Raw genomic sequence first — 13,688 nt, forward strand, 5'->3', positions numbered from 1 at the left:
CCGAATCAGGCGATTATGACCGGTTCACTATAAAATTCAATAAACTATTAGAATACGAAAAAACATTTTCTGAAGTTCCGTCTGAAATAGAATTGCATAAAGATGCATAGATAAAGATTTAGAGGATAGGGACATATATGATAATATTTTTGATAAACTTAAATTAAAACATAAAAAACTAGAAAATCTTTTCAAAATTTCAAATGCAATTAAGTCAAACAAAATAATTGACAAACCCAATCAAATTACATTAAAACCTATACAAATTGAGCCTTTTCACGGTGATGTGAGAGCATCGCATAAAGTTTGTGATATTTTTAACAGTTTAGTCCATAACCGCAAGGAATTTTCCGATGTTGAAAGATTTTATTACCTTACAAATTTCTTAAGAGGTAATGCTTTAGATGTAATAAAAAATTTATTAGTAACATCTGAAAATTATGAAACTACCATGCATTACTAAACATGCTATGGAAAATATTAATCTAAAACTATTAAAAAAGGAAAATTCTGAAAATTTATCTAAATTCATTGATCAAATTAATTAAAATATTAATGCATTGAAGAATCTAAATATTGATTATTTAGAATTTATTATAATACAATTAATTACTCAAAATTTAAATTTAAATACTTTACGAGACTGGGAAAAAACATTGGAAAATAATGAATTTCCAAGGTTAGAACAACTCATTTCTTTCTTAGAATGAAGCGTAAACTACTTGAATCCAGAGACACAATTCAATGTAATGAAAAGCCGCAGCCGCCTAATGTAGGTTTAGCGGCAAAATGTATTATTATTCAAAACCTAGTTCTTTTAAAAATGTATTTTATGTAAATAATTCTATGTGTGCATTATGTAAAACTAGCAACCATCCATTGTATCGATGTAATACATTTTTAAGGTATAATGTTAATGAAAGGGAAAATTTTATATTTCAGAAAAAATTATGTCTTAATTGTTTAAGTAAACAGCATATTGTGAAAAAGTGTCAAAGCAATCGTAAATGTAAAAAATGCTCATAGAAGCATCATACGCTAATTTATTTTGATAAAACACTGCAAGAACCAGCAATTAAATCTTCTAAGTCGAATCAAGCTCCTTCGACTAATAGTTCATATTGTACTTAAAAATCAGAACCTAACAAGACTGTTTTACTTGCAACAGTTGTAGTTAACGTTAAAATTAAAGAAGGTAATTTCATCAAAGCCAGGGTCTTACTTGTTTCCGCTTCGATGATTTTATTTTGTACTGAAAGGTTTGCTGCTAAACTTGGGCTTCAACCAAATCTGTTTTAATGCCAATCACAGGTATTAGTAATGTTGTCACTAAATCTAAGTTAAGTGTTGATTTAAATATTAATTCTGAATATGAAGATTTTAATTTTAATTTGAAATGTCATATACTGTCATCTATTACAGGTCTGTTACCTAATGATTTTGTAAAAATCAAATTTCTCAACTTTTTCTTGCCGATCCTCATTTTAATATTCCTAGGCAAATCGACAATCTTCTAGGAGCTCAATATTACCTTTTGTTGCTTAAGCCTATTCAATTAACTCACAATTCTAATCATACCATACTTCAAGAAACTGGTCTTGGTTTCATAGTCTCTGGTCAAATCCCTACAAAATCTAGTAAACGGAAAAATAATTTAGATTCAATATCACTTTTTGTTAGTAATGTACAGCTTTCCTCTCAATTAGAGTCCTTTTGAAGATATGAAGAGATCGAAAATCGTTTAGCGACCAAAGAGGAATCTTGCTGCGAAAAACATTTCGTTGAAAATACCTTTCGTGATGACAAAGGCAGATTTGTTGAATCTCTTACTCGTAAGGAAAACTGCGCTTTAAGAGATTCTTATGAAAATGCAAGGCATCGTTTCAATTTTAGAAAAACAAGGCATCGTAGATTTTAGAAAAACGCTAATCTTAAGGAAGATTACTTCCATTTCATGAAAGAATATCAAGAATTAGACCACGTGCCACGCAGTAGTACAACAAGATTTATTTTCAATTGTAATTCGTTTTAGAACTCACAGCTACGTGCTATCGGCGATATTCCAAAGATGTATCGACAAATTCGCATCAATCCTCAAGATTTTCCATTGCAAAGAATCCTCTGGTACAATAATAATAACAACTCATCAGTCATTCCATACAACTTACAAACAGTTACTTATGGTTAAGCACCTTCAAGTTATCTAGCCACAAGATGTTTGATCGAAATTTCCAATCAAAATGAAGCCTCTTTTCCTCAAGCTTGGCAAGCAATTAAGCAAGATTTTTATGTCGATGATCTGCTCACTGGTTGTTGCAACATCAGTTGAAACAATTATACAATGATGTTTCGTTATTGCTTAACAAATACGGACTTTCACTACAAAAATGCCATTCCAACGTTCCAGATGTGTTTGACAAATCTGATTCTTTCATCAAATTAGATAAGATGAAAATATCAAGACACTTGGATTATTTTGGAATCCTGAAGGTGATGATTTCATTTATCAATTCAAACCAAAAGATAATAATACTTCTTACACGAAACGTTCTGTTTTATCAATTGTTTCTTCATTGTTCGATCCTTTGGGTCGTTTACTTGCTCTTACAATCGTTCCATTTAAAGTGTTCATCCAAGAGTTATGGTGCGCTAGCCTTCAGTGGGATGAAGTTCTTCCCGCTCCGCTAGCAGAAAATTGGAATTTTCTGTACTCTCAACTTCAAATAATTTTAAGATTCCTAGATTAGTTAAAATTAGTTTCACTAAGAGCTATCAATTGCATGGATATTGTGAAGCAAGTAGCAGCGCATATGGTACTTGTCTTTTCATCAGATCTGTTAAACTCACAGCTACGTGCTATCGGCGATATTCCAAAGATGTATCGACAAATTCGCATTAATCCTCGAGATTTTCCATTGCAAAGAATCCTCTGGTATGATAATAATAACAACTCATCAGTCATTCCATACAACTTAAGGTTGAACACACTGAAACCCACTTATTGTGTTACAAATCTAGAGTTGCTCCTGTAAAGCAAATCTCTATTCCAAGGCTTCAGTTAAACGTCGCTCTTCTTTAGTCTCGTTTATTTAATAAGGTTACGTGTATTTTAGGTATAAGGTTTCATTCAATCCAATTTTGATCGGATTCTCAAGTGGTACTTTACTGGTTGTCATCGCTACCTAAGCGATGGAAGGTATTCGTTGCAGATAGAGTTTGCGAAATTCAAGAGCTAACTAAGGAATGCTTATGGAAGCACATTCCTTCAAGGGATAACCCTGCAGACATCCTGTCACGTGGTTACATGCTGGATGCATTAACCTCGCCACAACTCTGGTGGAATGGTCCGTCTTTTCTGAAGGAAGAGGAGAATGCTTGGCCATCTAATTCGCCTATCATTTCTATGATTCCGCCAGATTCGCTCAAGAAAGAGAAAAAGTCTAGCAAAACTAACGTGTTTTCAGCTGCTCTTCAAACTACAGAAGCTGTAGAACTTTCAAAACCATTTTCTTCGTTCGTACGAACATTAAACATATTTTCATATTGTTGTCGCTTCATTTATAATTTAAAAAATAAAAATAATCGTATATTGTCAGCACTTTCTCTCCACGAGAAAGCAATTCCATTTTGGAAATACTTAACTGTCATGGTGGGCGGCATACATCTTATCCAGCTTCACTTACTCCTGGACATTTTCTAACCTTCGCTTCATTAACTTCCTTACCTGACCCTGATTTCTCAGGCATTAACGTAATTGTCTTATGTAATACTCTTTGTTTGTATATTAAGTTTCATTTCATGTTATGTATCACAAAATTATAATTAAGGTAATTATAATTGGTGGGTGGTGTGTTCCACGTCGAGCCGTATGTAAGAGCCTAATAAAATGATTTTTACTTGGCTTAGTCTCTGCAAAGATTTATGAGGAAATCTTGTAACTGCAGCTTTAATATTGTGTATGTCCTGGTTTGTTAAAACTGACCTGTGTTGGACATGTTTTTGGTGTAACACTGGATGTGTTTCACAAACTTTTTAACTAACTTCTGAATAACATTTTCTCTTGTGGATTTTTTCAAATTTTTCCCTGAACTTTCACCCACACACAAAATGAGATTTCATCTCTAAATAAGTTTTCATTAAGAACAGATATTCTTCAATCATTAACCGCATTTTAACAAACAACAATACATGATTATGCAACCTTGTTCAAAATCCAATGCTCGACTCAGACTGATAGTACACAAATGTGCAGGCTGTAAACAATCCTCCTCACTCCAGCTCCAGTGCTTTATTTGGGTGAAAAATGCTTTCAAGTTTTCATCGCCTGGATTAAAATAATAACAAGAGACTCCTTCTCGGATATTAAAATATTAGTAAAATAAAGTTAAAATTATAATGAAAACTTAGATAATATTAGCAATAAAACTGAAATGATAAAGAAACTCAACAGTTAGGATAATATATGTAATGCAAATAACAAAATAATATCAAAATATGTGACAGTTTAAATCTTACTAAATGTATTAATTCTTGTTAGTAGTAACGATACCCGATCTAATGTATTCTTGTTATTTTCTAGGATCCACCGTATGTCCCTTGGCAATTTAAATGTAACATAAGGTCACATAACATATGCAATCTACAAGGATGTGGTGCACAATCAAGCGGCAGTTACATTGGACACACAGTGGTGTGCTCTCTGCTGACATCAGATATCCATGAGTAGCTTTGATATGTCCTAATCGCAATCGGCACAGGATCACTTCCTCTCAGTGAATCTTTCTTTATGAAGAGTCCCATGGCAACACCATATATTTTTTCATGTGTCGAAGTTTGTTATTTGCTATAACGATCCAGTCACTTTGCCACCTTCTTCAAATTGTATGTTCAATGAAATTAATAAAATTGGTAGTTGTAACTGAAGCGGTGAAAGACAGGTGGCTACATACATCTTTAGCAGCAGAATCTGCATGTTCATTACTCAGGATTCTCAGATGTCTGGAATACAAATCCTCTAAATCTTGGGGGCACCATACGAATCACTACAGATAAGGATGTACCAACATCCAACAGTTCCAGTTGTACCAACATCTTCCACATTATTTTACCCATCTCACACCAATATAAGCATTTAACATAAACTTCTGAATGATAGGGCCTCTTTTAAGTTGAACACCCTATAGGATAAAATAATACATCAGGAATAAAATAACAATTAATTAACATGTATAAATATCTATCTACTTAATTAAAAAAAAATACAAAAACATTCAGATTATAAAATTATCACAAATACATAATGGAACTAAAAATATGTCTACACTACACTACATATTGCTATTGATGTTAAAGTCGGTTTCAGTTCCTAAGAAATTCTTAGGAATTCTTTCCTGTGGTTGGTATCCTTCCCTCTCAAGGTAACACATAGCACTCATTTGCTTTGTTGCTTTGATTGCAAAGCCATTGCTGATATGAATGGATGTAGTTACAGTGTTCAGGAGCAGCCGGTGATATGTATGGGTGCATGAAGGATGACAAACAGAGTAAACAATGCTGCAAATGAATGATTTTGTGAACACACAACAGAGGTCTCATAAAACAAAAATGCTTGATTGAAACTTGAATTTGATAGTGTTAGACTGGCTGGATAGTGGACAAAAGAAGACGCAAGGACAAACATTTACTTTATTAGTATAATTTTCTAAATGTGGTGTCCCACATAAAAGTGCTTTTTCCTGATAAATATATAATTTATTGCATTTCAAAGGCCAGGAATGTGGTTTTCTGAGCTAAAAATAATTTTCATTTTGTGCACGAGTTGTAAAGAAATCCTTGATATAGTCTGGTATAATATCCAGATACTTGTTTGGATCATTTGGACCATATCTTTTTAAGAGTATGTAATGATGATTCTTACTTGATGTTGAAAAGGTGTTTAATACCTCTACTAAAAGAGAACGGAATCATGAAGACAGAACTGTGGCTCATTTTGGTCTTACAGTGCAGAATTTCCTAAATGAACCGTTTCCAGGCTACTATTGTGGGGTATAAACAATGCTGATCATCAGGAAGCTTGTGCAACGATGGACCAAGTGCGTTGAAATGCAAGCGGACTATGTTGAAAAATGATGTATATGTAAGTTTCCTATTTGTATTCCAATAAAATTTATAACTACATTGCGGATAATAATTGACTTACCCTTGTATATTACAATAATTGATAGTGTTTAAAAAGAAACAATTTATAAACACACTAATTTAATAACATACACTCACTTTACTGAAAAATCTGCAAATACGAAAGCCAGCTACAAACTGAATGTTATACACATGAGAACTCACACTTGAATGAGAATTAAAGATATTTCTCAAGTCTGCACAACAGTTTGTAAGTAAATATAATAACGACAGAAATAATTAATGAGTGGATGATATGTTTAAAGTAAAATGAAAAATAGGAAGAATGAGCCTCATTCTTGTTCATTTTTATTAGTGTGTAAATAATAAACATGATGATTAATGTCTAACAAATCAATGTGACAACAATTAAGGGACTGTAATAAACAAACAAAAGCTATTTAGTTGATAAATATATAATAAAATGCATTCACAAAACGCTACGCTTATGGAGAGTTCATGCATGATACTATCTGAAAATAAGAATGGTAGTTACAAAAAAACTAAGCCTGCTAGAAGAATTCTGATTTCACATTTGAAATCAACATGAAAAATACTATAAGAATCAGTTATTCTCTCTCATTTAACAAAATTATTGTTGATTAGTATAATTTAAAAGACAATTATATAAAAATGGCCAAAATATGTACTAAATTCCCAACATATATTTCTCTAGGGATATGGAGAGTTCTCAAACATTCTTTATATGTATAATATACATATATTTCATGATAGAGATAAAATAACTTAAAAAAAAATCATTTTAACAACTAATTACAAATTTCATTTAATTCTACTTCAAATCAATTAACATTTCAGAATTAGATGTTAGTTTGTTACAGAATAACAAATTGGAGTCAATGTAAAGAGTCTATGACTCCTACGTATGTTTTGTGCCATAATCACATTGGTTAAAGATGACCAGACCATAATGCAGTCACTTCCAGAAATGATGTAGCCATCCCTAAGAATGGCAAGTATTCTACGCTTTGTGTACTACAGAGAGTGAGGAATGAAGTGGTTTTTCATTCCTTTCTTCACAGAGTCAAATAAACTGTTCCATGTAATGACACCAAGGTCAGTGAAATTCAAAAAAATATTTACTCTATTTACCATAGGGATTGGCTGTGTAATTAACATCATTACTCTCAGAAGAAGCAACTGTGATTACAACAACTTGTACCTCAGATACTTTATGTATTTCAATCATAAGAAAGACTGTAAAAGATGGAGTAAAGCAATAAATGAATGGGCCCTTTCTGTAGGAAACAATGCATTGTATACTCTCCATTCAACAGGAAGGGATTCTGGTAAGTTCTCTAAAAATTGTTGCCAATTATAATTTATAGATAATATATGTAATAGAATAATATGAATATTGTAATATTGTTAATATATATATATATATATATAATTGTAAATTGTATGCGAACTGAAATGTTGAATTATAATAAAATTTATAATGTAATGAAGTAATATATATAATCTTCATTAATCATAAAATTTGTTTGTGTATATGAATATGTATATATAGGACAGGAAAAATACCATACCAAACATAAATGATTCCAGTCTTAATTTTTTCAGAATTATTTTTAAGGAATGAACTGTTGCTTATCAACAAAGATATAGAATCTGATTTTTCTAGTCCAGAAGTGTATCACAACTACATAACAAGTACAAGATTTCAAACACCTGCAATCCTCCCCTGGCCACCACCAAATCACATTGGGAAAGACAAATATTATGATACATCTTCTTTTTTTTTTAAAATGTAGTCGGCCTTCACAAAAAATTAAGAAACATAATGGTGTTTAAATAATTTAGACTTGCTTATTCTCTCTGTATTGTTACAACTTCTAAATTAACAAAAACTAAAATGTTGCAGTACACAAAAGTTTTTTAAAAATTATGATACAGTATGAATAGAAGAATAGAGCCTCTAGCTCACAAGGGCTCCTTCCTCCAAGATCTCAAAGAAATCTAAGTGGTTAAGCCTCTCATGGCGCCCATGGAACTCTATCCCTAACCAACCTGAATCAATCAATCCCTAACTCAATCAGAATTGAAATATTGTGTTTAAAATCACAAAACATTTTTACAACAAATGCTACACTTCTTAACATCTTCTACCACCTGAATTACATTATTCTTTTTTGATATCAAAAAATGCTAAACAATCCTGTCTATAAAGTAAAAATTTTGTCAATTTGGTATGGAAGGATACACAATATTTTATACTGAATTGTTAACATTATTGATCACCAATACATTTATAACATTAATAATACTTACCGCTGTCTAGAGGACTTGAGTAATAATGATCTTTAAAAGAATAGGATAATCCCACAATATGTTTCGCTTTCAAAAATAAATTATTATTACCAATGTGATCAGAATGGCCATGAGTGCAGATAACATAGTCGATATCATCTGGTATTAGATCATGATCTGCCAGTCCTAGTAATATTTATAAACAAAAAAATAATATTAGTTAAATTTTAGAAAATGCACTGTTACAAGTTAAAGAATAGCTTATACAATTAGGTTATTTAGAATTTTATTCTCAATGGAAAGATATTTTGAGTGGTTTAAATTAATCTCATATATAATTAATTTTGGACATAGATAAAAAATCTCCTTCAGGATCTAATTAATAAAATATTGGCATATTTAAAAAAAATGGAACATAGTGACATTTTATTTGGAATACATTCATTAAAAAAAATAAGCTGACAGAAAGGAATCAACAGCTTGATCACAAAATCCCCTAGCTGCTATTTCTACTTGTGTTAAAAGTGCCAAAAATGGGTTTTAAGTACAAAAGTAAAGTTAACTTTAAATGTAACACCTTTATTAATAAAACAATGCTAGACTAATCAAATTCTATCATAATTCTTATTGTCATTACTATTACTGCTACCAATAGTAATTAATTTAAGAATTTCAAGAGAAAATTAGTAACAACTAAGGGTCAAGATTAATGAAACTTGGAAAAATAGGGGTAGAGATACCTAGAGAAGTAGATACATATCTGTGCAGTGAAGTCAGCCCAGATGGGGGAATAAACAAAATTCAAGTAATTTGACAATGTGCATTAATCAGGTTACATATTGTTATCACATTTATGGTTAGCATAATATTGGCAGACACAAAGCTAGCAGCTCATATGTCAGCAGGAGTACTTTATACATATGCGCTTGCACAGCATCACTCCTACCACGTAGATGACCGTGCAGATCTCCCACTATAGCGGTGCTGTGGATCCACCACTTGCAAGCTCCGATAAAAGAGCAGACACGAGAGTGAATTTTCAATTCATTGTCGACACCTCCTGGAGAAGACCAAGAAGAAAATGGAAGAAGACAGAAACAGAAGAAGTTCCCTGGCTAGCTCAACATGGGACCACTCTTTTTTTTTTTTTTTTTTAACCATCCAGTGGATGCCAACATCCCTTCCGGAGCAGCAGGCCTGGCCGGCCACCGAGGGAGTCCCTGGGTGCGGATGCTACCTTCCCACTCCAGCTCGCTGGCCTTCAATTGCCCTGGCCCAGCGTGGGATTACTTGGGGAAAACTGTGCCGCACTGATGAAAGACAACTGACGACCCGACACTGCAGGGTTCTGGAGGCTAGCTGTAATAGGAACTCAGGAACTCAACTGCCGCTGAGGGGAAGCCCAGTCTGATTTCAATGGACGAGCCTTAACTCCTCGACTACAGCTGAGTCGACTTCACTGTAGATCAGCTTCTGAACCCAACAGCTCTTCTCAGAGCTAACGCCAAAACAGCACTTTTTAGGGCCACCATTCCAGAAACGTCAAACAGCCTCTCTCAGGGTTACCGTAAGGTTTTAAGGTGCCACGTGCCGTCAAAGCCATTCGGCAACAGTTTGGAATAAATTATATCAGACCAAGACAACGTACATAGAATATAGTGTTTTATAAAACCTATATTTAACCTGAATAGTTCAGATTGAAAATTTGAGTAGTAAAGAAGAAAACTGAAAACAAAAAGCATGGAATTAAAATTTCTGTTGGCAATATTTGAAAGAACAATGAAAGACAGAATAAAAAAATAGTGACACTAGAGGACTTAAGCTGGAGATTATTATTGGCATGGAATTAGAAGGGAAATAAATGAGAGGGCTGGAACATATAAAGAGGATCAGGTGAGTGTAAAATGGATCTCCAAATTACAGCAACAACAATTGCTACAGAGAACAAGACCATTAAAATACAACAAGATGGACAATCACAGCGAAGAAATCAACAGGAATTGAGAATAAATAGGCACATGTAGAAGGAGAAAAAGATAGGAGAGACTAACCATAGAGGCTATCTTATAACACTGATTTGTCTGCTGGAGAAAGTAAAGGAAGAGAATTAATTTTTGAAACAAAATAAAAGAATTTGTTAATAAAATATGCATATCACTTGGTTTTTTCCTACTTGGTGGAAACATGAAACTCTCTTCATGAAATAGGGCTTATTGTTTTATTGTACATCATTTTTGTAGTTTTTTGTACTCTAAATAATCAAATCTCCTTGAAGATCATTACATCCAATAACTTAAACATATGAATTATTTGAAAGTTCAAAAAAATAAAAAATTGCTTATGATTTTGTCAGCTGACAGATGTATTACAAACAACCTTATAAAAAGAAGGTTTAACAAAATACAACAAGAGTAAATTCTGAACATCTAAAGAAAAGGAATACTTCTAGTTGAATTCACTGTTCTGTCGATGGGTTAGTGGACCTCAGAACATACAGTATTACATAAAAAGAACTTTTTAATCTTTAAGTAGTTTTATTACTATTTAATTAGAAAAAAAGTAATGAATCAAAGCTAATGACAAATTATTCATAATAAATATTCTTCAAAAAATTTATAAAATACAATTACCTTAATTGGTGGGAACTAAACAAAGTTTAAAAGTAAAGAAAATAACTGTAAAAGTATATAAATAAAATAGTTTCATTTAAAAATGTAAAATTCTTAGGAATGAAATTATTTCGCTTTAAATATACAAACATATGCAAAATAACATTAAACACTTAAAACGTAATTTAACATTTAAAAAATACATTTGACTGGATTATATAGAGAAAAACTACATAAAAGAAATGTTATATACACAATTATTCTACCGATAAAATGAATAATTTCCACTTAAATGTGATAAAAGTAATACAAGTACACATGTCATCAAAATTAATTACTATATTGATAAAATGTATAATTTTCACTTTTTACATGATTAATCTTAGATAAAAGTAATAAAAGCACGCCTAAAGCCATTAAACTGATTAAAATATTTTAATTATTATGAATACGCATACTATTAATGTTTAATATTATATTTCAAAACAGGACCACATTTATTTCAGGAGTTTTAATTGAGCAAGCTTAATACCTTTTTTCCTGTTTAGCCAATGGGAATCACCGTCAGGTATTACTTCAGAGGATGAAATGTGAGTGTAAGTGAAGTATAGTCTTGTACAGTCTCACGTACAACCACACATCTCATTTCTGAGATGTCTGGTTAATTGAAACCCAACAACCAAAGAACACCGGTATCCATGTTCTAGTATTCAAATCCGTATAAAAGTAACTGCCTTTATTTGAATGCTGTAACTCTCAACTTCGAAATATGCTGATTTGCGAAGACGCGTTCACCACTAGACCAACCCGGTGGGTAAGCTCAATAACAAGTAGTTATTATACAAGTTGTTCAGTTGTTAATTTTACTTTAATTTTTCCTGCTTTGTTGTGAGCAATTCAGCGCAGTTTGAACCCATGAATCAGATCAAACTGTACAGCATATAAAAATAAAAACAATAAGATTTGATTTGAATGTAGACATACTTTTATATTTCTTTTGGGTACTTCGTATTAGCCTGTCGACCAATAGATTGCAGACTTTTGGGTTATTGTTAATATCACCCGAAAAAACCATTATATTACCATTTTATATTTATTTATTTTATAAATATAATTTAACCACACTTAACCTACGCTCGCTAACCTTGAGTAATTAACATTAATGTTTTGAGTATTTAAATAGTAAATTCAGTAATTATTTATTATTTAAATAATCAAAACATTGCTGTTAATTAGTCGGGGCTAGCGAGCACAAGGTAAGATTGGTTAATTTATAACTATAATTATAAGCAATAATGCCTATATTTTTAATATGTAAATAATGTTAATGATCCCGTAACTTAGAAAATATTTCAAAGTTACGGGATCATTAAGTTACGGGTTAATTATGGTTATGGTCGACGAGCTAATACGTAACTTCTTTTGTTGTATGTTTCCAAAAGAATATATTTGTATGCACAATTTGGGCACGTTAATTGTACTATGTTAAAAAAAGGTGCATACTGAAGTATTAAAAATGTTCCCCTTGAACTAAAATGTTAAATGGGTTGACCAGCCATAATTAAAAAGACTATTAATTTCAGTTTTAAATACTACCCATTAAATATTTAGATTTTTATTTTAATTCTGCAAGATGAATCATTTCATTTTAAATTCTATCTGATTTTTTTTTTTTAATATATATTTTATAATTTTAATGTTTAATATGAATTAAAAATTATACAATTATTGAACAATTATATGCTTCATTGAACTCACAACTTTTTAATAAAGTGCAAACTACTCATTACAAAGTTGTTAATTTGTTTATTGCCATTCTTGAATTTTCAAATTAAAATCATTTCTTTTAAAATTTAAATTATTCATTCTTCAGTTTTTAATTTATGTTTGAAAATATTTATTCTAAAGTGAGGTTATATTAAACCCAACTTAATATTATGATTAATAAAAACCTTTGATAATTTTATCTTTATCCCACGGTGTCATAGTATCAACAATAACATTCAGTTTGCCAGTAATTAGCGTACAACTACAATTGGCCATCATTCCACCCTCTTCTTCTTTTGAATAACCAGGGTACAATACTGTTACTTTGTAAGACATTTTAGCTGACTCAGATTCTGAAAAATATCATTTTAATAATTATAATTGTTCTAAAGGATACCATTAATACTAACAAGTAATAAAACATATATGAACAATGATTTTTTGTTTATGTAATGATAATCATATTGTTCAGTCAGGATAATTATTTATACAATGATCCTGTCATACTTCACAGTCATACCTGGGGATCTGTATTTTTAAGTATTTTCCAACTTTTCATTTTTTTTAGCTGTTTTCAGTGTTTTTTAAGTAAAGCTTTGAAAATTGAAAAGTAGGGAGATAGGAAATGTGTTGAAGGACTTGACACTTTTTTAAATTTTGATGTGTAAAAAGTCACTCTGTGACTTTTAAAAACTTTTCTACAATTTCAAAATTAAATTTTGAAGAGTAGCTGATCAGAATTAAGATTGGTAAAATTTTGTATTTGAGTCTGGTTGTTTTGGTTGCATGTAAATAACATGGCAAAGTTAAAACAATGTCTAAAAAACAAGAAAAATCACCCATGAAAATGAAAGTTCTGGA

At 31.3% G+C, this 13,688-nt stretch overlaps 1 protein-coding gene across 7 annotated transcripts in view; it reads right to left on the reverse strand.

The window, feature by feature from the left end:
• The window catches only part of LOC142327081 (metallo-beta-lactamase domain-containing protein 1-like), a 72,903-nt gene that overhangs the window by 8,688 nt on the left and 50,527 nt on the right, over positions 1-13,688 (reverse strand). For 6 of the 7 annotated variants that reach the window (XM_075370000.1, XM_075370015.1, XM_075370024.1 and 3 more), the window contains exons 2-3: positions 13,013-13,180; positions 8,473-8,637 (exon numbers count right to left, since the gene is read on the reverse strand). In XM_075370000.1, coding sequence (XP_075226115.1) covers positions 8,473-8,637; positions 13,013-13,180 — 333 coding nt within the window. Of the gene's footprint in view, positions 1-8,472; positions 8,638-13,012; positions 13,181-13,688 lie in introns of those variants that run through there. The other variant, XM_075369950.1, reaches the window with a different exon arrangement.

The sequence above is a fragment of the Lycorma delicatula genome, chromosome 1 (genome assembly GCF_047948215.1).
Source record: "Lycorma delicatula isolate Av1 chromosome 1, ASM4794821v1, whole genome shotgun sequence".
Classification (NCBI taxonomy): domain Eukaryota; kingdom Metazoa; phylum Arthropoda; class Insecta; order Hemiptera; family Fulgoridae; genus Lycorma; species Lycorma delicatula.